The sequence below is a fragment of the Populus euphratica genome, unplaced genomic scaffold, assembly GCF_000495115.2.
Source record: "Populus euphratica unplaced genomic scaffold, PopEup_1.0 scaffold984.1, whole genome shotgun sequence".
NCBI lineage: Eukaryota > Viridiplantae > Streptophyta > Magnoliopsida > Malpighiales > Salicaceae > Populus > Populus euphratica.
In genome coordinates this window covers 50089-75847 of record NW_011500832.1, presented here as the reverse complement: position 1 = coordinate 75847, position 25759 = coordinate 50089, and the positions used below count along the sequence as shown (strand labels likewise).

At 30.4% G+C, this 25759-nt stretch overlaps 2 protein-coding genes across 3 annotated transcripts; both read left to right on the top strand.

The window, feature by feature from the left end:
* Positions 1-7038: 7038 nt before the first annotated feature.
* On the top strand, positions 7039-12291 carry LOC105116525 (uncharacterized). 2 transcript variants are annotated; one of them, XM_011013922.1, is made up of 7 exons: positions 7039-7163; positions 7379-7471; positions 7587-7721; positions 7824-7913; positions 8226-8375; positions 9013-10607; positions 11035-12291. In XM_011013922.1, exons 1-7 carry the CDS (start codon positions 7101-7103, stop codon positions 11930-11932), a joined length of 3024 nt encoding a protein of 1007 aa, XP_011012224.1. In that variant the 5' UTR covers positions 7039-7100; the 3' UTR covers positions 11933-12291. The 2 variants fall into 2 exon arrangements, with proteins under 2 accessions (XP_011012224.1, XP_011012225.1); XM_011013923.1 differs by lacking the exon at positions 7039-7163 and having other exon boundaries at positions 7385-7471; positions 7600-7721.
* A 4526-nt stretch (positions 12292-16817) lies between these two features.
* Positions 16818-17566, top strand: LOC105116524 (uncharacterized). The gene has a single exon (XM_011013921.1). It carries the CDS (start codon positions 16909-16911, stop codon positions 17332-17334), a length of 426 nt encoding a protein of 141 aa, XP_011012223.1. The 5' UTR covers positions 16818-16908; the 3' UTR covers positions 17335-17566.
* The last annotated feature ends 8193 nt before the right edge of the window (positions 17567-25759 follow it).

Here is a 25759-nt window from a genome sequence, read left to right as displayed (position 1 = left end):
ATCTTCTCAACATGCAATGAGGAGAGAGATGCTAACAAGATGCTGGCAGAGTTAAACGGTGTAGAGCCGAGAGATCCTAGGTTGTAGGTAATACAATGACAAAACCATTTGTTGTTACGTGTTTCTCTTCAATTTTCTGTTCTTCATTGCTTTATTCTTTCAGGTAAAACAGTATGATGGTTATTAAATCACCAATGGATCTTTGTTGTGGCTTTTTGACTTTTTTGGTTTCTGGTTTTTTATTAATTAATTTGTTGTTATTTAATTACATGGGTAATTCATGTTTCCTAAATTAGTTTTTTATCTACATCTTCCCAGTTTTGGGCAAACTAGTTTATGATCCGCCATACCTGTTTCAAGAAGCCATCAAATTGCTCACTTCAATTGCTGGTTTTTGTTTATGTTGTGCAAAGGTGTGAAAATAGGAACGCAAATCCTCTTCAATGGAATAATCTAAACACGAAATAAGGGGATCTGAATCATTTTATTATAAGGAACTCATCATAATTTTTATTTTCATCTTTAGCAATAAAAGCCTGCATTTTGCCAAACATATAAGATGTAGTTTAATAATTTGTTATTGTTAATGCAAAACATATAAGATGTAGTTTAATAATTTGTTATTGTTAATGCAAAACATATAAGATGTAGTTTAATAATTTGTTATTGTTTAACATGTACATATTGATGAAAGAGTGAAATGACTAAACACTAAGACTAAGAATACTTGAAAATGCTAGGAGAGTGTTGCATTAGAATTTCTTTTTTTTTTTTAACTTAATTATTATATCATGTCAATATCAAGTAAAGTTTAAAAATTATAATTATACTTAATTATTTTTTGAATTTAGCTAAGGCCTGCCTAACGTGCCTAAACTAAATACATTATTAAGTTTAACATGCTTGAGTCTTAATACATTATCAAACATAATTATAATTATATTTAACTAGCACCGAACCCAACATGTTTTCACTAAAACATGTTTATATTCTAAAAAATTTTAACTTATAAGTTTTTCTTGAAACAAAGTGTTTTTTAGAGAAAGATATAAGGATAAAACCATCAGAAATCCCACATAAAAAACAATATATCAACAAACAATTTTATAAGAGTATTTGGTTATTTTATATTTTTATCTATTTTATATAAGCATTTACCAAACACGTGCAATTTATTATTCCTTCGCACTGACCTTTATTTTCGGACATGGTAAGGCTCGCCTGTAAACCTAGGGGGGTCTTCGAGGTGATGAAACGCTGTCCCAATCAAATGAGCTTGGTTTGTTGAAGCAACTTACCTAGCCTTCCCGATCCAAGCCTGACGTGAGTCAGGCATTGCTGGAGACTGATTTCACATAGCATTAAAAAAAACGCTCCTTCTTCAGGCAGTGGATGGATTGTGAGCTGGTGATACGCAGGTCCAACGCGTATACATGGGTTGAGATTCTAGGCCTCTAGCTGCACCCAATTCTCCAACTGATGGTGTTGCTTCTGTTAAGAAGTATCCTGTAATTTTATTAGTATTTAAGCTTAAATTTTTTTCTTGGTAGACTTTAATAAAAATTAGAAACACTATGCCAAGCTCGATACAAAATTAAACATTTTAACATATTTATATTTAAATTTTTAGGTTGAATTAATTATTTGATATAATATTAAAATTTTAATAACTAAACAATCATGAGCATTAAAATTTTAATAACTAAATAATCATGAGCTCGAATTTTATTATCTTTATTTATTTGATAAAAATTAAATATAAAATAGTATGAGTTTATGCGAATTTTAAATCTAAAATTTTTTCACAAATTAAATATAAAATAGTATGAGTTTATGTGAATTTCAAATCTAAATTTTTTTCACAAATATGTATTAAAAATAATATAAATTATATTATAAATCTATATTTATCAATTTAATTGAATTGGTTTTTTAAGAATAAAAAAATAAGCCTTTTGTACTTGCTTGGATTAGATCAAGAAACCTTCTTTTTTTTTGTAACCTCTCAAATTTTTGATATTTTTTGTATTCTTTATACTTTTTGTTGATGAAATAGTAGAAAAACTTGATATAAAAGTGGATTTTTCCCGATTAAGTTCAAAACCTGAGTTATATCTGTATAAAAAGTTTTTAGCGGAATAAAAAACACTAGTTTTTGAGTTCGGTTCCTGTCAAATGGCAAACAAAGCAAATAAAAAATTAAGTAGATGAGAATTGTGTTTTTTAGAGAAGAGATCTATTTATTCTATGGTGGACAGGTCCCCTAGTGTAATGGAGAGATGCTATAAGCGTAATGCCTCTTTTTTTTTTATAGTATTGTTGAGATGAATTATTTTCCTTCTTTTTTTTGCTAAATCTGAGAATATATAGCACATCTTTAAAAATATATAAAAAATATCTGGAGTGGCTCACCATGAAAGGTGACATTTTTCACTAGTAGCTCTAGCTGAATAATATTATTCATGAACGAGGTAAAGACAATGAAATTCACTAAAATAGTAAATATACGAGCCTCTTGGTGTCAATGGGCCAACCAAGCTACCTTATAGCACCGCTGGGCCGAGTTTTTTTTATCATCAATCAGTAAAAAATTACAGTTTAAATAAGAATAAATAAAAGAATCATTTTTCATCCTCTCCTATGTAAAGTGGGTTGTTGAAAGTTAGACTATTTAATTTCCATGTTTTTCTTTGCCAAAAAAAAAATTCTTAATTTTGATTAGTGTACAAAAATCTAACGAAGCTAGCAAGACTTTGAACTAAACATGAATTATCAACGGACAAAATTGGCCTCGACATCTTTGTATAATTATTGACGTAAAGATAAAAAAATTATTGACGTAAAGAATGTCTATATTAAGTGGCGAACACCCCTTACTATTAGCTAAAAAATTAAACAGCTAATTGATTTATTTTATTAGGGAAATAGTCATGTTATAAGATAAGGATATTGCTACAAAAAAAAAAATCAAAGAAAATGCAGTAAAAATGTAAATCAAAGCACAGCCACGACTCCAGAAGGCTCAAAATGGTACTCCACTGCGTAAACTCCAGTAGCAGCAGATAAGAAGATCTCCTGGAGATGAAACCGCAGCAGCTAGAACAGGTAGTTAGTATGGGCTTAACTAGTTATCTTTCAATGCAGGCACGCAAAAACAGGAAGAATATTCATCTCTAGATAAGGTTCTACAAATGTCCAGGGGTTCGAATTCTAAAAGCTATCTTAAAGCCCCAATTCCTGTTTATTTGGTCAAGATCTAATTAAGAACCTAGAGTCCCTTGTGAATATTAATTACTATTTTTGTGCAAAAGACGAATCTCTAGTGTAACGCCTCAGGCCCAGAAAACATGACAGTACCAGGGCTTGTTATTTATACTCGAAATGAAATTAGATGATGCAATGATGTAAGACCAACATCTGCATGCGTGCTTCGCTACATGTGTTGGTTACAGATGCAACAATAAAAGATTTATTACAATTACTCGCTTCCAATGCATGTATACGGTACAGCTCGATTTATCGCGACCTTTACGCCTCCCCCTCGAGAGAGTATATATATAGAACTACTGCCTTTGCCATAACCATGCACTAGTGCAAGGAAAATTAAACCGTTCCCTACATGAGTGACTAGAAATCAGGGGTCATTCACTTTTGGTTTGCTCAGCAATTATGCTTATTATAAGCTTTGCCCTTTGTGTCCAATCAGCAGGGCCTCCTCCAACTTCTGTACCACATTCTACCTTACCGTCAACTTCTGTCGGTGGTCTTGTTGGTGGTGGGGGTGGAGGTGGAGGAGGAGGAGGAGGAGGAGGAGGAAGTGGTGGAGATGGTAGTTGTGCAGGTGGTGCCGGCTATGGATTTGGCTCTGGTAGTGGCTCCGGTAGCGATGCTAGTGGTGGAAGCTATAGAGGAGGAGACGGAGGAGGAGGTGGGGTGGCGGCGGTGCAGGTGGCAGCAGTGGCTCTGGTTTTGGAGAAGGTTATCGCGAAGGTTACAGTTGTGGTGGCACTGGCACTGGTGGTTCTCCAGGCGGAGGTGGTCCATGAGTTCACCTTGACCTAGCTCTCATTAGGAAGAAATCACCATCATACGTGACTGTTTTTATTGGCTACTGCCTACTAGCCATGTCTCGTGTTTGGGCTTCTTCCCTTTAGAAATGAACGTTTTAGCACTGGATAATTAAAAAAGAACCATGCAGATATATATGTATGCATATAAGGCTTGCATGCTGCATGTATATATAGTAGCAATAAATGACTGTAATAGCGTGTGTGTAACATTATAATGCAATGGAAGCGCTTGCTTAATATAAAAGCTGGTTGTGATAACTTATTAATTTATATCCTCTAACTTATTGGCTTGTTTGATTACAAGCGTTGATGAAATACATGTTTATCATGATCCCATCAATATAATTAGGGGCGGAGCCACACTAGGGCATAAGAGGGCAACTGCCCCTTAACTTTTTATAATCATGTTTATGTGTACAAGCGTAAATTAGAAGTTACAAATTCCCATGAATGGAAGGGGATTTAATATATATTTATATATATAAATAACACACACACACACACACACACGAATTCTTTGTGTATTCACGTCAAAATAAAGAAAATGCATGTTTAGTGGAAAATCATCCATTTTTGGATTTTCTTGCATGCATTCTATTAAAATCACTACAAAATCTTTTTCTTGCAACCTATTTCTTATATGGTTTGAGCTATTTTGAGAAAGATATTTTTAAGGAGATTAATAATAAAATTATTATGAAGCAATTTTTAAGTATAAAAACTAAAAACTAAAATAATTATTATGTAATTTTTTTTCATTTTAAAAATATTTTTAAGTTAGTATATATATTTTAAATTGATTTTTTTATAATGCATGTTTATATAATACAATATCAAATATTTATTATTAATTTACTTTTTATTTAAAAAATTCTGGCTGTGCAACCGAATATAATCCTAGAGTTTAATCTCGTGACCAGCCAAAGAGGCACTATATAGCGTTTCGACCTCGTATTTGCAATTTCCTAAATTTGCATGATGGGAGCAAATGAATGATAGTTAGACGTAAAAAAGATCAGAGATAAGATGACTGGCCATGGATACAGTCAGGGGTGACTGGCCATGGATAAAGTCAGGGGGAGACAGGCACATTTCACAGGGGAGGCTAAAATTAATATAATAATATATATTATTAAAAAATTTATTTATTTAAATTAAAAAATATTAAAATATTTAAAATATTTTGCAGGGCCGCTGCTTGCCCTCCCCTGGTTCCGCCCTGGATACAGTAAGCCAAGGATAGAGTAAAAAAAAAAATAGCCAAATTAAAAGAATTATTTTTTTTAAATTAAAATTTCAGTTATTTTATAAAAAAAACTGGAAAAAATATCGCCGGGCACTGCCAGCCCCCCTGCCTCCACCAGTGCAGTAAACCCTAATCTGTTAAAATCAGTAGCTACAATCCATGAAGTTGCAGTACTGGCCTAGCTATATACTCCTCTCCCGCATGTTTTGTTACTTGTTAGCAGAATATTAATTGCATTAGCTAAAATAAAAGGCGAACACAAAAGAAAAGAAAAGAAAAGTCAACAAATACACAACCGAAAAGAAATGTCAGGATTGAAAGAATTGATACGTAATTTTTAAAGTCTTGATTTGATAATTTGATGTTAGACCAATTTATAATATTTTCAAGCTTTATAATTAAAATAGTGCTAATAATCATAAAAAATTTATTTATAAACTTGAGTTAATTTAATACACCATAACAAATTAAAAAGGAATTATCTTTAAAGTCATAATTTTATTATTAAAAATTATCTTGTTTCAATATTGATATTCCAAATTTGATATATATTTGGTAATGTAATGCATGATATTTTTTAATATTATTATTTAATTAAAAATACATGAAAATAAAAATGTTTGTTAGATTTTTTCTTGAGATTAATACATCAAAATTATTTAAAAATATCTAAAAAATATTAATTTAAATTTTTTTAAAATAAAAAATAATTTACAAAGCATAAACTATCGATGTACCACTTGCACGTATATAACAATTGGCCGCGACATAAACACCTGAATGACATTGATAAAAAGAATAAGAAGCAAGAATGAGTTGGAATATTTTCACAGAAAGCGAATGGCTACAGCCTCCAGCTGTATCCAATCAGTGTTTCAGAAAAATGTATTTAGCAATGGTAATAATATTTAGTCTAAAAACTTTTCATGTAAAGTGTATATTTACTTACGAAATCGTTTCGTGTGCACGAAGGGTAAGGATAAAAATGTCTCATTTCATAATTATTTTCCTCCTTCCAGGGTAAGTCTATGTGATGTTTCACTTGACAAAACTTATCTCAACATTCTTAATTTCCAAGCTATTTCCCCTTAAATTTTAAAACAGTACCCTTTACTCTTTTGGTCACTCAGTTTTTATTTATTTATCTTCAATAATAATTATATATACATGTATGTATATTAAATTGAAATTAAAATAAGTCACCTAGATTCAGAATTAAATAATATTAATTAGGTATTTAAATTTATTAATTATAAATGGGTAAAATAAAATAGTAATTTTATTTATGGAATTAACAAATATATTACTACATAAATAATTATTTCTTAATGATGATATTAAAACAATTGATTATGAAACTCTTGAATAAAATAAAATACTTGATTGAAAAAAATAATAGAAAAAAATAATTATTCTATTTATAAAACAAATGAAAATTAAATAATGTAACATAAATGATTTATTTTTATTTATCACTTCCCATAAATCATACTTAATTAATTAGATATTTCTATGACTTGAACACAATATACAAAGGATTAAATTAATTATTTTTATACCCATTTCAGTAATTGGATGGTAAATTTAAAGTTTGCCCCTGAGGTTAATAAGGCGAAAAGACAGAAAAAAGGACTCAAATGTAATTCCAGTCCTAGCTTTCCCTCTTTAATTTTCAGTGAAGGCGGGAAAGCGTAAGCAGAATACAATCACCACCACAAAATAAAATAAAATAAAAATTCAAACCAGATAACCAAACACAAACACAGAAACAAAGAAAACGAAAAATGGAGAGAAAAAGCTCCAGCAAGGAGCTGCAGAATCTCCTTCAAGCCATCAAATCTTCAGATGTAAGCTCCTTCAATTTCTTTATTTCCCTCCTTCAATGTTAGGTTTGGATTTAGATTTTATTTTTCTGAGAAATTCGTACTCTACTATTTCGAACAAATTTCTGTCTGCTTGATTACAAAATCGAAATTAGATCTCTGAAAAACAATAACGAAATGATTTATCTCATTGATTTACTTGCTTTTTGATAATCGAGAGGTTTCGGAATTTAATACAGGTTGTTGAGAGCCGGATCGAACTGTTTGATAAGCTTCGGGATTTTGATTTACTGGAGAAATCTGATTTGGCTCCTGTTATCGAATGTCTCACAGTATCCTCCATTCTACATTTGGATGCTTATGTTACATGTCTGATTCTGTTTTATATGCTGTTTGATGCTGTTATTGAGGTTTCTATTTTTTTTTTTGGCCTTAACAACAAGCTGGACATTTTGGGAAGACTTCACTTGCTTGGATATATCTCAGTGCTTCTTAAACATGTCTATTTTGAGTGTGGCTGCGAAATATGTAGATTCAGGATTGTCTGGATGTTTAGTACAGTTTCTCGTTCTTGGGACAAAGGTAGAATTCCACTTTAGCTGTCTTCAGTTTGTTGATATTCATGCATGGTTCTGTTTAGTGGTATGTCAGTTCTTGACCTTATTGAGACTGTGTGTGCATTAGGCAAGTGGGTGGTGCGGAAAACATCTGAAGATGACTGCTATGTCAACTGAGGAATCTCAAGAAGAAGAACATTCCAAGCTATTCTTTCAGGTACTTTCTGCATCGTCTATACATATTGTTTTTAAGTACTTAATTTGCGTTGTGTTAGGTAACATCCCTTGACAGCGTGCGATGTTTTTACAAGTTCTCCAAAGATAAACATCCTCTCTTCGTGACAAGAAATTCGGCCACCTACGTTGTCATGAATAAATGTGGAGTTTACGTTTCTGTAAAATGAGGGCCTTTTTAAGCTGAAATTTGAAATTCTTAACAAAATTTTCCATGATTATTATCATCTATTTCACAATAATGTGCGGTGGTTGTTGCTTTTGTTTTTTGACATGATAAAGTTATCTTTTGCAGCTTCTTTTAGATTTTTTGAGTCTCTCTTCTGCCAGTACGGTTGCTTTGACAGGACACCCTGTTTTTATTGACAATGGATCAGCAGCTATTGTTGAGAGATTCATTTTGGAACAGCTAAATTTGATAAAAGACGTAGTATCAGAGTTTAAGGTACCAGGTCTTTTGCTTCCTTTTTTTCCCATGCTTTTATATCATTGAATAGTTTGTGACTTGGTAAAGATCAGGCTGCTTGCTTGAAATCCCCTTTTCCGATATTGTTGGAAACAGTTTTTACATACAACAGTTATACTTGCGGCGATAGTCAATGGTAGATTATTTGTTGGCAAGCTTATAGGAAATCATACTATTGAACATCTTTAATACTTCTGTATCTTTTGATGAAGATCTTTAGGGACATCCTAAAACCATTAAAATGGGAAGCTATGAGTTTAAAACATGTACGTGATCATATCATGGAGTATTTTTCATCTCCTTCTTCCCACTCCACTCCGTGGTTCCGATTAAGTTCTCCCATGCATGGCCTTGGTGACGTCCATGACTGTCTACAACAATGAAACATAATTGTACTCTATAACTTGAAAACATTTAAGTACATATCCACGACTGCATAATGATTGTACCAGGGCTATGATCGGGTGGATCATTTAGATTGCATTTTAAGTGAAGTTTAACTTGATTTTGTCTTTTCAGGTGAAATTTCTTATCCTCTTCATGATGTTAATTGCATGCTTGGAGAACTTGGTTACCATCTCTTTCTAAGAATGTTCTGTTTCCTTTCTCTAAGCAGACAATCAGCTCATTTGGCTCAGAAATACTAAAGGCTGCACAGACTGTGATTGATACTGTAATGAGACTATGCAAAGGGTATTTTGATGCTGTGAATTGGGATCTTTTTGATTCAAGACCTGAGAAGGATGAAAACAATATAGATTCAGAAAGAGCCAATATAATGAATCATGTTACAAACGTAACAAAACTTACAACAGAGAAATTGTGTGAACTGGGGATCCTTGCAGGAAATGAAGGTGGAAGTCTGGTAACCATTCTCAATGTGTCATGGAAAGGTGTGGTTACCTTGCTTCAGCAAGGGAAGAGGGTGTCAAAAGAGATGTTAAGCGTTCAGGATATTATTGTAACCCTAATTTCACTGGTGAATGATCCTCTTAGGTGTGCAGCCGAGGCTTGGTCTTCTTCACTGAAGGAAACCATTTCTTTAACTGAAGCCAGAAGGGCATTTCTTCCATCCAAGTTTTACCTTACCACTGTAGTGAAAATATCTTCCCTCTATCCATGCCAAGCATATTTGGTGTCCAAGGAGGTGACCCTCTGTGTCCTAATGATCTCAACCTTTAAAGTTTTACTGAGCTATGAAAAACTTTTGAACACTGCTAGTGAAGTGTTTTCAGAACTTTTGGAGAAGACATCAATGGATTTGCTGAATTCTTTACTCAGTTCAACTGAAGTGAAACAGGAGCACAAGTTTGAACTTCTGGACTGGTTGTTCAATGACGAGTCCTGCTCAAATTCTATGCATGAAGGTTCAAGTATTTTTTCTCGTATGACTTCGATGGTTGAAATCTTTTCTGTGAGCTGTGAAGTTATGTCTGAAGCAAGATTATTGTTGCTTGGCAGGGTTGCATTGTTTCATGATTTGTTGAGACACTCCAGGGTTCTTGAAGAAGACATAAAGATCAAGATCACTAGAAAATTTAGATGGTTTCTGGATATGCTTGTTTATGAAGATGTATACTCTTTCGTTCTTGATTTGCAGATTCCTGTGCCATATGGTTCAGGGAAAACACTGGAATTGATTTGGCAACCTATGTTTTCAGCTCTTTTGCATGCACTAAAAACCTTCATGATTGTGGTGTCTTCAAGTTTTGCCTGGGAAGAATTAGAGGCTTTCCTGCTTGAGAATCTTTTCCATCCACATTTTCTTTGCCGGGAGATTGTAATGGAACTTTGGTGCTTTTTCATGCGTTATGGTGAAATGGACATGGTGAATAGCATTATTGATAAACTTTGCTCATTACTGAAGCTCCTGGAGTCTCCAGAGTCATTTCTTGTTCCAGGTTCTCCTCTGAGGAAAGTAGCAAGAATAATTTGCTTGCTTGCTAATGGTACAACACCTATGGCAGACCGTGTTTACAGCTCTGTAGTTGGTGATGGAAGATCTCAATTGTCAGTTATGTACGTAGCATTGCTCTTGGAAGGGTTTCCTCTAAATTCACTATCCGATAGCATCAGAAGTACTGCAAAAGAGAAGATCATTACAGACTATTTTGGTTTCATAGGGAGTTTTGATGATAAAATGTTGACTACATGTAGTTCTGGTGCATTTGGGATTCCAGTTCATGCTCTATCTGCTTCCCTGCGGGCACAGTGAGTAACCAGTTTCTTTTATTTACATACAATGTACGAGCTATTCCAAGAAAATGGAAAAGAAATTCTTTCGTTTGCATTTAGCAAATCTGACCAAACTACCAAGCTTATGCATTGCCTCCAACATCATAGCTTTTGAGTAGTTTTCACCTCCAACATCATAGCTTTTGAGTAGTTTTAACATATAGGATTAAAATCTGATCTTCCCCATGCAGTGCTTCTCTCACTCTTTAAATGCTTGGTTCTTTCTTTTATCTTCAAAACTTGTTTTATGTTGTTGTTACCATGACCTTGCCAACGGTATCAAACTTATATGAATGACCCGTTAGTTTAAAATCATAGATGTGTGGGAGAATTCCTAAACCGATTTATCCTTATCCCTATTTTTTTTATATAGGAATAATGGTAAAAGTTGTATGTTTTGTAGGCAGGTTAGCATATCTGATGTTGACATGAAGACCCTGAAGTTTTTAGTTGCTATAATTCGTAACTTCAGAAACCCTGTGGAAAAAATAAGGAAGGAACACTATTATAAGCTTTTGAGTGGAACGTTGGGGATTGTCTCAAATATGAAGCATCTATACAAATCTGATGAGATGGAGGGAGTCATATTGGAACTTCAAACCCTGTTTGTTTCAGCGCCAGCAGCATCAAGTACCCAATTGTATCAGTGCAAACCATATCTTGCTCTTTTTATGGGAGGACTTGGAGACATGGAGATGACAGAGAGTGATGATTGTGCAAAAAGCTCTGCTGTGTGGGAGTTGTACCACATGCTATTCAGGGAGCGGCATTGGGCACTTGTTCATCTTGCAATCGAAGCATTTGGATATTTTGCTGCTCGTACTTCTTGCAATCAGCTATGGAGATTTGTGCCACAAAATGCATCGCTTTCTTATGATCTGATGTCAGGAAATGAAGCAAGCGAGAAGAGGTTTATGTCCGATTTGAAGGCATTTCTGGAGAAGGAAACAGCTCTTCTTAACACTACGCCTAGCATGGAGCAGCTTGAATTGCTTGTGAGGGAAGGTATGACACTAAAAGAAATGGTTCAGAAGGTCTCAAGGATACATATAGATGCTACGGAGTGTGAAAGTATGGAGATTAATGTTGACATTGTGTCAAAAAAGAGACGGAAACTCCCTGATGGAATCAGCAGGGGAATGGAATTACTCCAGAATGGTCTGAAGTTAATTGGTGGTGGCATTTCCCAGTGGCAGGAAAATCACTTCGAATCCTCTGAACTTCATGACAAGTTCTTGAGTCACCTTTCTTGCCTTGAAGACGTCGTTTCTCACTTAACTGGCTTGGCTGGTAATGGTTAAGTTCCATTTTTTAGCTCTTCAATGGAAAATTGTCTACAGAAGACCAAGGACCAAGTTACTGACTCCAAATTGTGTAGGCACTACAGGAATCGACGTAAATGAAAGAATTAAGTACTGAGCAGGTATGTTTATTTGCCTCGGTATGTTTATTTGCCTCCTCTTCTCAGATGTTCAAAATACAAATTTAATGTGCCGTGAAAATGCCGTCACTTCTCAATCTCAAGAATAAACCCAAGTCACGGACCCGTAATCACAACAATTCTATACTCCAAATGCTATAAATTTAGCAGAAACATTCATTCTTAAATAGATTTTTCACTTCCAAACCTGATGCTCAAGGAATGAAAGAGGCTTCTCTATTTAGTTTTCTAAATTAGCATTGAATTTTTTGGTTTCACATTTTTATGATTTAGTTAGTCCTTAATTAATTACAATAAACTTGTCAAGAGCAAATAAATTGGCACGGTTTTGTTTTAACCATTGTTCAACAAGATCTTGAGGTTACAACATAGCTCCACACATATGAGAGTCGAAGTAAATTACATTTGGATAATGAGGGATTAAAATAAAAGCTCTGGATTCTATAAATCTCCCAGGGATTTCCATGAACAAATTTCATGTCTTCCCATGTCTCTAATCAAAAGGTACAGACTGAATTTGTTTGTAAAGAAAAAGGTTATCAGAATTAAATCACAAACTAAAATAGACTTTGCGAAGGAAAATAAAGCATGTAAATAGCTGCGAACAAAACTAAGTTTTGTTCCAAGATGAGACTGAAATTTGATTTCATCAACTACAAACAAACTTGACCGTAGAGGAAATACAATAGCTATAAGATTTGGCTTTGGGTATGACAGCTCGGCAAGTCAATTTGGGTTTATTTCAAAATGATATAGTTTTAAATAAAAATAAAAATATCAATTTAGAGTTAGTTTGTTATATGTCGTTAGCTAACCTATCATGTTACCCAGCTTTTACTGAATAATAATTATTATTATTCATTTTGATTCAAAAGTTCAGCCTGGTTTGGGTCAGGCATCAGGTCACTCTATTGATCTGTTATCGCTATGATTAATACATGTCCCGGGCTCAAATTGTTGGGTTAAAATTGGTATTTCCACTAGTTCAACTCTACAGGTCACAAATGACACCATTTTGCTCTCTAGCCTCTCCACAACGTGCCCGCAGATTTTCTTGCTTTTGCAAAACTTGGGTCTAGACCACAATTTTCGGTGGGCTCTTACATGAGTTTTTGCTTTATCAAACAGATTTTTAAGTGTAGCTAGGGTAAAAACAGCTTCACAGCATTACCAATCCACGCGGGGTGGAAAATGACGCAAAAGGATAAAGGAAAAGTGGATGTTAAATTGAAAAAAGAGAGGAAAAATGTTGCAAAATCCAAGAAATTCTTCTTTTGAAAATTCCTTTACCCTGCCACATTTTTTTATGAAGGTGACACTTTGTCCTTGTTTGGTGTGTAAATTTTAGCATATTTTTTTTTTAAATTTACAGGAAGCTAAGATACTATTCTATGTTAGTTTAAATGAGCTTATTTTTTTAATTAAAAATTTAAGGTAAATATTCAAAATTTTCATATAGATTATCTGTTTAAATTTTGATATTAATAATGACATTTTGTTTAGATAAAAAAAATAAGAGTTATCACCAAGTTAATAGGTGATCATCCACTTAATAATTAAATATCAAGTCATTAGTTTTAAATTTTAGATTATAAAAGAAGGTATTTGTTATAAATTTAGACATTTTAGTTTTCAGATTAAGATCATATTTTTTATTTCTTCTTTATATTTTTCTAATGTTCAAGTTTTATTTTATATTATAGTGTTATTAATTTTTTGTTTATGTTTTTCATTTTATTTACTATACTTATATAATCATGTTATCCTCTTGTTTATTTATGTTTTTTTTTTCTTTATTATGTTTAGATAAGTTTATTTTATTAAGGTGAAAATGTTTCATTAACATTGTTAAGATAAATTTAATATAAACTTAATATGGATTTCAATGTTTATATCCTAAATAACTTTCTATTAACATGTCTTATTATTTTTATGTTATTAATTCTTAATATCTTACTTGTTAAATAGTTAATCTAGATTTGTGTTATATAACATTTGGTATAACAAATATTTGGTTTTTTTATAACTAATTGTATGGTATAACCTACACTTGGTATAACACTTGGTATGACAAATACTTGGTTTTTTTATAACTAACTTAATAATAAGTTAAAGAGGGCAGATTAGTGTAAAGATTAAATAATGATAAAAATAAATGTTAAGGTTAGAGGATCCATTAATTGTATTAAAAATAAATATAATATAAACTCTTTTTATTACTTAACTGAAAATCAAAAACAAATGCCAAGTATTTGTTTAATCTTGATTATTAAACATAAGTTAACATCATAAACTCTTTTTATACTCAATGAACTTGATTTATTGTTAATATAAGTTAACATTATAAATTCTTGATAATATTTAAAAGTTTTGTATTACTTAAATAAGATAATTAATATGATTATGCTAACAATTTATAATAAGTTATTAATGACAAATCATCCGATTTGAACCTTCTTTGTGTGTGATTTTCAGTTGAGTAATAAAAAGAGTTTATATTATATTTATTTTTAATACCATTAGTGTATTTTCTAACCATAACATTTGTTTTTATCATTATTTAATCTTTACACTAATTTGTCCTCTTTAACTTATTATTATTATTATTTGTAATTTATATAGTTAACTTTTCTGTGGTTCGACCCTGATTTTACTGGATTATTTACTTTGACACTTTTGCATTTAAGAGAAAACATTAATTTTTTAGTCTTGTTAGGCCTCAATTTAGAAATTTGTTTTTTCTTTGTTTATTATGTCATGTATGAATTTTTTTTATTGGAGAACTCAAGCCAGGATAAAATGACTCGTTTTCAGCTCATATCCTTTTACATTGACTATCAAGTATTTGAATTAATGATTATATATTTTTTTCATTCATTGTGTTTTTTTTTATTTAATATGTGATGTGTAAACTATAATTTATTTTGAGAACTTAACATAGATTATAAGACATGTTATCAACTCCTATCCCTAGACATTGACTATTAGATATTTGAATTGTTGAATACATATTTTTATCTGTTCATAGTACAAGTGAATTTAGATTGGATTAACATATCCCACATAAGCCGATCAAGAATGAGTGGTGACCTTCGAGTCCTTTTTAATCCATATAAGCCTTACAGGTTTAATATTTATTCATAACATTAAATGATGATTTTTTTGTTCTTTTTAACTTTACCCCTATGTACATATAGCTTGCCTTAATGTCTCCTAGGACACATGTTATGAGTCAGGTTGGGTTGATTAAATTTTTTGTTGAACAAATAAGAACAAAATATACAAATAGAAAATATTTGAACAGATACAAAATTAGAACCCCAATTGAAACTTTGACTCTTCATTTATTATGTTGGTGTCTAAATTATATTATACATAACAAATCATCCTCTATATGTTTTTTTTTAACTGAATATTTTATACATGTAGAAATAAATAGTAATAGCCTTAAAAAATATATAGTCACATACCAACAAATAAATAGATAAACAAATTTTATTTAACCTTAAAAACTAATCATTATCTTAGAAATGCATACCATTTAAAAGTCTATATGTATAAAAAATGTGTTGGAATACATAAAAAATTATATATACCAATATAAAGAGATTTCATCAATGATTAGGCTTTTAAATACAACTCATACACACACACACAAACGCATACATATATTATAGAAATTATTAAATGACATGGCCAAATACACTATAGGCACCCTTTCACAATTCATTGTGAATTACTAAAATGATTTTTTTTTTGTAATTGAAGTTTTTCTCATCAATTTAAGTTCTGTTTTGGCCAAATTAATAATTAGTTAGCTTTAATTTTTTTAAGAAAAGTTAGGGTTGGAAGATGGCGTATCAAATAGAAAAAAGTGAGGATGATATGTGGCACTTTAAAGTTAGCATAAAGAGCTCGTTTTGACCCTTATACTTTTTAATTTTTATTTTTATTGTATTTTAATTTTTAAAATTTTAATTTTGATGTAAAAATTTATTTTCTTTATTTTTAATCCCTAGTTTAAGAGAGTAAAGAAAGTAATCAAATTTTAGTTGAAAAGAAAGAAAGTCTTGATTGATACTAATTTTTGTCAAAAAAAAGATTGATTTAGATGTTAATGAGTTATATTTGAGTTATATTTAATGAGGAAAACATCACCGAGATGTTATTTTTCCTTTTTATCGCCTGAGTGATAAATCTAAACTCAATGAATATTAAATTCAAGTTAATTATGGATTTTTGAATTGGTTTTAAAGTTATTTAAAGCCATTAATAGATTTTTTAAAAGTCTTTAGTTTGTTTTTTTTTATTTATTTTAGGTAAAAAAAAAGGTTTAAAATTGAATTTTTAGATTAAAAAACTAATGACCAAACTTTCCAGTAATCTTTTGGTAATCGAAAACTTGGCTAACAAACACGGGTCATTTACCCTTTCATACAAAAAAATTAAAGAGGCCTAGCTTATGAGCCAAGTTTTTTTGGATGGGCCCAACGCGCATGTGTGTCTGGCTTGTTTTGTTTATATATATATATATATATATAAAATCTTTCCTTACATTTTACATTTTAATTCATTTAAATATATATATGTGGGATGTCGACCCAGAACATATTTAGTTTTATTTTAGATAAATTAAAATAAATGGGTTAAATATATTTATGAGATTTTTAATTTTTAATTAAATTTTTTCTTAACATAAAGCATTGAAAATGTATCTACAATCAGTTTTTGTGTTAAAAAAAATTTGGGATGTAACAGTAAAGCACCCGACAAATGACTAGTGCTTCTGTTATATATTAAAGTCTTCGAGAGTATTTTCATCTCAAACGTCACAATATGAAGGTTCTCACTAAAAGTTTTCTTGTAGTTAGCCTCGCCATAGGCATGATTTTCATGTCAATATATCAACCAGAATATTTCTGTGGGCTAGAGTACGATGTTCGAGTCATCAATGGGTTCACAAACAACTCATCACTGCCACTAGTCATATGGTGCTCATCAGACAGTGATGATCTCGGTGGACGTGCCCTCCAGGAAGGTGATGATTTTAGTTGGAGACTCCAGATCAACTTCTGGTGCAGTAATCATTTCTGGTGCACCATGAAGTGGGATGCAATGAGGAGGAAGTTCGATGCCTTTACGGTTCCAAGGGATCTTCAGCGTTGCAGCCTTTACAGGAAGTGCTCTTGGTTGGTGAGGGAGGATGGGTTTTATTTCAGTAATGATGAAGTAAACTGGAAGAAAGACTTCTCATGGTTATAAATTATAATTAGTATCTGGGCATCACGACTTCTGCGCTAGCTCTTGCTGTTGCTAATTCGATGATTGTATTTTAAGAGAAGTCTTGTTAGATTTTAATCTAAGGATATAATATTGTGTCGTCAATAATGAAGGGAGAGCAACTGATCAGTTGATTCATGTTTATTACAGGAGTGTATTGATTAATAGAAGCTCTCAACCTTGTTTCAATAATTAAATTAGCTTTTGCCTGAAACAGCAAGTTTTTCTTCTCTGGAATGCCGCTTGGCAGTATCATTGCAGCTATAATTTTAAGAAAACATATATAGGAATGTTGTACCGCTTTTCTAGTTAATATGGACTATATCATATATTTTTTACATTTATCCTGCAAAAAACAGCATCTGAACTAAATTAATGCTGATTTATTAATAACTGCTATCAGAGAATAAGTATAATGGATTTTTCTTTTTGACCAGACATGAAAGAAAATATTACTTACCAGGTGTTTTCGTTCAACACTTACTATATATGGGCATTAAGCCTAGGTTTCTATATATATATATATCAAGAAATGCCATTACTTAAAAAGCAACATGTATTTTCTTTTTGATGGAAACCAATCCTTATCTGTAGAAGAGAAGTTGATCACGCAGGGCTACATGTTTACACACACGCACACACATATATATAATCACTGTCAAATTACTGATGATGAAATATGCTGCAGATTTCACGTCAGAAGTTGGCCCTTTTTTACTTGGGGTCTATCTTTATATGTTTGGTCAAGAATTCAACCTGCATAATCTGCTCTGAATTAAGCTCATGGAACCCAAACCATCTTTTGCTAACTTGAAAGGCTTTATAATTTACTGATATAGGCTTTGCAGATACTACAAAGTGGAATTGAATCACTATTAAAACACCACCATGATAACGATTTATCAAGGAAATGTCAGACTCCCTAGCAATGGAGCTAATGCGTCCAATGTATGGATGAGCAAGTAGGATCATGATAAAGGAAACCCTCACCTCAATTTACATCAAACAAAAAGTATCCTCACTAGCTATAGAGCCAAATGGGCAAATCGAGACAAATCATATACAGCAGGACTAGCACAAGTGCACAACAGCAACAGTCCTTTTCTGTTAACAGAAAGAACAAAACTGAAGGGGAATTACTTCCCACATAAATGTTTTTGCTTTCATTAGAAACAAACAGAAATTCTTAAATCATTGCACTGTTCCATTAATACTGCTTCCTGTATGGCCGGCATGATCTTATGTCCTATCACATAAAATCTACGTACCCCATCTCTTTAGATAAATGCCACCTGGGGCTATTTGATAAGGTGGTAGCAGACATTGACAAATCATTCTATGTTTGAGCATAATGCTTTCCATTAATGTACAAAAACAAAAGTGAAGAAAAGAAAGAAAGACTCTCCAAAATTGCTGTTGTGCCTGTTCCCCAGTGTTATCGCCACTGCTATCTGATATACAGTGTTATTATTAAATCATATTTTTTTAGAAGATTGATGAATAAAACCAGCTGATTAATTAATGTAATGAAGTTGAATTTTGCTTCAGTTTTTTGGAAATAAAAATAATTTTTATGCTATATTGATAAATACAAAACACTATAATTACTAGAATTACTAATAGAGATTTCTTCCTTGATCATGACAGACATTCAATAACTCATTAATCTATTCTCGTAACTTCTAATAGCTTGTCAGAAAAGAAGGAAGATTTTAGACTCGACCGAATATGGTACTTAGACTCAATACATCGTTAAGACAAAAGGAAATACTTTCACATGTTTCATTAAAAATCATTTTAGAATATTTAGCCCTTTTTTTTTAAAATAACATACTGCAACTATGTATAAAACATTATTAGAACATGAGGGAAAGGTATTGCAAGTTGAACTCTTCTCTTAAACATACTCAAATTTCCTATTATTTATTGAACTCCTCTCTTAAACATACTCAAATTTCCTATTATTTATTGAATTAAAAAATACTTCGGCAAATTTGGCCTTGTACTTTTATTTCTGTAATTGAACTTCACATTTATTTTATATATATATATATATATATATATATATGAAGTGAAATTTACTTTCAAAATGAAATTACATATACATCTTTCGAATGTTTGAAAAAAAAAAAATTTTAGAGAGTTAAGTGATAAACTATCTATACTTTTGAGAAGAAATTGAAATTAACAAAATATAAAGTCATTCTCCATTGAAGGACGTTATTGATAAACAAAAGAAATGGAAGGGGTAATTGATAATTAAACAAACTTTTTTTAAAATTTTGATAAAATGTATATAATTCAAAGAAATAAAATAAAATAAACCCTTTTTTTTTCAATTGAAATGCATATTGGCATGGATATTAACATCCAAGCTGATAGCTTACTTGCAGGGAAAGGTAAACCGAATTAGGTTTGAGATAATATCAATTATTACTTTAATGAAAGTATAGGGGTAATTGGCACAAAATAAAAGTTGAGATATCCTTGCGTTTTGTGAAGAAACAAAGCTTCTTTTTTTTTTTTAATTTCAAAAATTGTGAAATTTGATCAAATAGGATTCTCTTAAAATAGTTTAATCAAATCAAATCCTTCGCTTCCAATTAAAAGGTATAAATGATGCTACATGTATGTTTATATTAACATATATAAGACTTGTATTCAAAATAAAAGATTCTGGCTTAATTTTGTAACAAGTTTTTTATTTAATCAAAAATTTATTTCTAACTAGATATATTTTTAATTTTTCTGACTCAACAATCAAAAGCTAATATGCAAAATTTACCCCGAGAACATGACCTTTTATCCTGCTTAAAGCATGGGATTAAGATCTGTTGACGTTAGTATGTCCTTAATTTTTACTTTTATTTTAATTTGAGTTAGGCAAATGTGGGATGGGAAGTGTTCAGAGTTGAAGAAGTAGCTGCTGGCCTGAGCAGTGGCAATTGTTTTCATGGGGTTGTTCTGTGAACAATATTGTTCATAGAACAGTTAGAATATTGATGGTTTGAGAGAATAATAAAAAGAAAAGTAGAATGATTGGATTTTATTAAAAAAATATTTAAAAAATATTATAATTTAAACAGACTGTAATGTGTTTTAAATGGGAGTTAATTAGAGGTAAATTTTAAATTTTTTTATTTAAAATTATTTTTTATGTGTTTTGATAAAAAATAATATAAAAATAAAAACCCCTGATTGGCCCCCCCCCCCCCCCCCATCAGCACAGACATCCCCCTCCCTGTGCACATGCTTCACTGTAACTTTGCCAGTTTCTCTTCAGGAGATGTCTTATTTGTGGTAAGAGGACAGCATGAATGGGAGCCGCCTCTATAATCTGATCTTGGACAATCATTTGTTTAACTACTTGGAATGCCACCTCTAGCTAGCTAGCTAGGACGACTTTTCTATAGCCACCCAACCGTGCTCCATCGATTCCAGCTCAACTCCCCATGAATCTGCCGTATCAGAATTGCATATGCCCATTAGTGAACCGTCCCACATATTTTCCCTTCCAATATTATTTTCTTAGCACAATCTACCTGCTTGCCCCAGCAATCCGGGGTAGTTTATTTGTGTTTCTTGTCCCACAAGTGATTACCCCACTTATCCTGGGTTGCTGTTTGCCTGTTAGGCATATCATTAAGACTTGCCATCATGATGGTCCTACTTAAGTCTTTCGAAATCGCATGCTGGGAACTTTTTGTCTAGGAGAATTAGTATTTAATTATGCACTGTACTTTTTGTATAATATATGCTGTTACAGATCAACACAATACTGTTGATGCTCCACCGCAATGGCTAAGGTTTTAATCATGTTTCTCTTTAAGTACCTCTTTGGTATAGCAACAGCGGCAGCGGTAATGACAGCAAACAAACACTGAATTAAAATAAACACTGAATTAAAATGTTTAGTTAATACATACCATATTTTTTTTTATTATAATTAAAATGTTTAGTTAATACATACCATATATTTTTTTTTTTACATTTGTATTATGAAAAGTAGTTTTTATCTCTTTCTTCATCTTTTGTACATGAAGAATGTCTCAGCTGTTCACATAAATAGTAGAGACTATTTCTATTATTCCGGCTGAACAAGGTTTGGTTTAAAACTGAAAATGTATTGAATCGGGTCCGACTCACTAAAATAAAAATATTTTTTTTTATTTTTTATTTTTAATTGTATTTTATTCAAAAAATTAGTATTTCACGTTATTCAATGACACTACATATCATTAGAAACAAATCGCTTGATGACGTAATATTTGTAGAATTTAATTGTAATTTCAATTTTATTCCTGATGATATTTTACCTAATGTTATTGTTTATTTATAAAACTAATGAAATTGTAGTTCTTATCAGATGTATTTCATATATAATGGGATTGCAGATATTTTAATAGAACAATAAAAAAATATTTTATATTAAGTATTATTCATTTCATGATATAATAGCGGTAATTAAATTTATAATATTTAAATTAAAAATCATCAATATAAATATATTTTTTAAAATTATTTTATAACTTCAATTTAAAAATTATTTTTAATGAAACACATTAAACTATTTTTTATTCAACATCAATTTTAACTACAATTTTAACCACATATATATAAATATCAAACCAATCTCAACCAAAAATACTTCTTATAAAATATTTTTTTTCAAACCACGACTACAAATAATTACAACGTAACTAAATACACTATAAAAATAATCATACTAAATGCATTTATTTTTCATAGATTACTCATTTCACTGTAGTTGAATTAATTTGCTTGGAAAATAAGTGTGTACATATAATGTCTCCATCGTAATATTTATAATATAGTAGTGTTTTGCTTCTGTGGTTTACTCGATTTCTTTTGTCAATGGTGTAGGTATTAATTTGCATATGGTTGTTCAATTGTGAATCTCTCTTGTTTAGTTTTACCAACAAAATAAAAATCTCTTGTTTATTGATAATAATTATATCCATTTGATTTATCAAAAACTATGGTTAATACTTTGATCAAATTTATTTCTTGTTTCTTTGAGAAATCAAATTATTTCATTTGTATGCAAGAAGTCCAAACTAATTTCACTAGTCTTACTTAAAAAAAAAGTGATTTTGAATTATTTTTTTTAATTAAAAAGATTCAGGATCTCTTAAAAAAAAACATGATTCTCATTTAAGCTACAGGGTCATGGGCGTTCATCATGAGTTCAAATGCTTCATTCGGTATTGAAAAAAAACAAAAAAAGCACAGTGCTTGGTCAATCATCCATTGTGCACGCCTTATCTTGGAATCCCCACTGAGCATGCAGTGGTGGATTCTCATAGACAAAAGGTAAGGCAGCCGCCTCGGGCCCCTGCAGCATCTGTCATAGATAATTGACTGCCATACGTTAATCAAATTTTTATTGAATAGAAATTTTTTTAAAAGTTTTTTATTATATTTTCTGCCCCCCGAGAAAAAAGTATGTCGAAGTTAATTTAAATTAATTTAAGTTAATTTATTAAATTTTCACTTCAGGTTTTAAGATTCTAATAACATGTAAAAAAATTTAAATTTAATTTTTAATTAATATAATATTAAAAAATAAATCGAATCAATTTAGTTTAATGTATAAAAACTTAGTCATGAAATCAAAATAACAACATAAAAATAAAAATAAAATAAATTATAAAGTTCAACTCTCAACAAATATAATATTGAAAAATAATTTTTTCATTAAAAAATTGATTAAATAAAGTACATGAAAAAACCACCTTAGTCAACTCAAGTTAACCGATTAAATTTATGACTCATGTCATGAGACTACGATAACTTTATAGAAAACAAACTGAAATAAATTATGAAGTCTAATTCTCAATATTAAAGAATAAAATTAAAAAAAGATAAATTAAAAAGGGACCAAAAAAACTCAGACCATCTTGGTTAACTCACAAAACCGGCGATATAGGTCATGAGACTGTGATAACCCTATAAAAAATAAATAAATAAATTTAAAGTCAAATTCTCAATCAACCTAATATTAATTGATGAAGTTGAGAAAAAAATTAAAAAAAAAACAAAAAAATAAGCTTTGTTAATCTGTGTTAACTTGTAAAACCTGAGTTACAAGACTAGGATAATTATATAAAAATAAATTAAAATAAATTATAAAGTTTAATATCAGTAAACCCAATGTTAAAGAATGAATTTGCAAAAAAAAAAACATTGAGGATCAAATTGTAAAAGACTAAAGTATTTTACTTTTCATTGCTTTAGTGAAATACCAAAGCCTTTTAGTAAACCTTGAGGATCAAACTGTAAAAAGTTCAAGTATTTTGTCATTTATTGTAGCAGTAAAATATCAAGATCTTTTAGTTATATTAACTAGTTAAATGACCCACGCGATGCCGCGGGATCAATTTTTTTCATAAAAATATTAGAAAAAACTAAGATCTAAAAGTATTAGGTTTTTTTACAAAGTTTTATCCAAGAGTTTTAGATTTGACTGCAACGTCGGATCTAAGAGTAATATTTATAATAATATTAAACTTAAAAAAACCCAAATTTAAGTGGGTCTGGTTGCAATACCAAACCCAATAGTCTTGGATATGGGTCTAACTGCAAAGTTGTGTCGTAAAAATATGATACTTAAATATATTAATTAAAAGAACAAAATAAAAAAAACTAATATGAAGAAAAAAACTAATGAAGAAAAAGAAAAAAAATCTGAATTAACTGGGTTAACCCGTCAAACCTGAGATCCATGTCATGAAAGTCTGATAACTAAATAGAAAAAAATTTAATATCAACAAACTAAATAATAAATTTTAATTAAAAAAAAAAAACATCAACCTTTTCATCGTGGATTGTACTGTGCAGTCCACAGTGAAAGACATAAAAAGAAAAAAAAAATGAAAGCATCGACCTTTTCACCGTAAATTGTATACAATCTTAAAAGATAAAATTGGAAGAACAAAAGTAATGAGAAAAAAGAAAAACAATCTTAATCAATCGAGTTTATCGGTCAAACCTGGAATTTGTGTCATGAAAATCTAATAATTAAATAGAAAAAATTTAATATTAAGAAACTAAATTAGAAGAATAAATACAAAACAAAAACTAAGAAAGAAAAAAACTAAAAACATTAGTTTTTTCATTGTGGATTGCACTGTGCAATCTACAGTAAAAGACTTTAAAAGGAAAAGAAAAAAAAACAAAGACATACATCATGAGTTTTTTTTTTTTTGCATAAAAAATATCAGAAAATACTAAGATTTAAGAGTGTTATGTATTTTTACAAAAATATATCCAAGAGCCTTTAGTGTAGCTGCAATGCTTGATCCAAGAGTAATATTTATAATATTTATAATAATACTAAACTTACATGACTCAAGTTTAAGTGAGTTTGGTTGCAACACTGGATCCAAGAGCCTTGGATGTGGGTCTGGCTGCAATATCATGACATAAAAGTATGATAATTAAATAGATTAATTAAAAAAATAATAGAAAAAAATAGTAAAAAAAATCTAAATTAACTGGTTAACCCTTCAAATCAGGTTAACCCGTCAAACCTTAAATTCACGCCATGAAAGTTTGATAACTAAATAAAAAAAATTTTGACAGGTTAACCCATAATTAATTAGGTTAACTTTTCAAGTTTGGGATACGTATCATGAAAGTATGATAATTAAATAGAAAGAAATTTAATATTAACAAACTAAACTAAATGAAAAAATTAATTAAAAAGAAAAAAATAAAATTTCAGGTTAAATCATCATATCAGGTTAACCCATTAAACTCGAGATTCATTAACAAACTAAACAAAACAAAAAAATTTATTAAAAGGAAAAACAACAAAGAAAAAAGCAAAAAAAAAAAACTCATAAAGGCATAAAAAACAAAAAAAAATGAAAACAAAAAAAAATATAATTATAATATCAGATAATAATATAATAATTATTATAATAATCATAATTATATTATTATTATTATTATTATTATATATAAGTATTATTAAAAGGCGTGGGGAAGCTATAGTGCTTTCCTCACGCGTTTTAGTATATTGTTAATAATAATTATAAATGGGTGTAAGGTAAATTTAGTCCTTTCATTTTAAATGCAATGATAACTTAATACTTTTATTTTTCTAATCAATATTGTAGTTCTTTAACTTATTTTATTATATGATGCTTTTAGTTTATTAACAAATATTCAGAATGTCTTTCGACCCTATCATGTCCCTTTGTCTCATCACCAATATAGTTTTGTAGTGTTGCCTTCTTTAATGATATGGGATAACAATATCAAATACAAAAATTATTTTAAATAAAGATATATTTTTCTAACAAGAAAAATTATATACATAGTGATATCATCAAAAATTGATGTCTTCTTTCAAGTGCTGGAGTGTCGAAGTAATAAATAA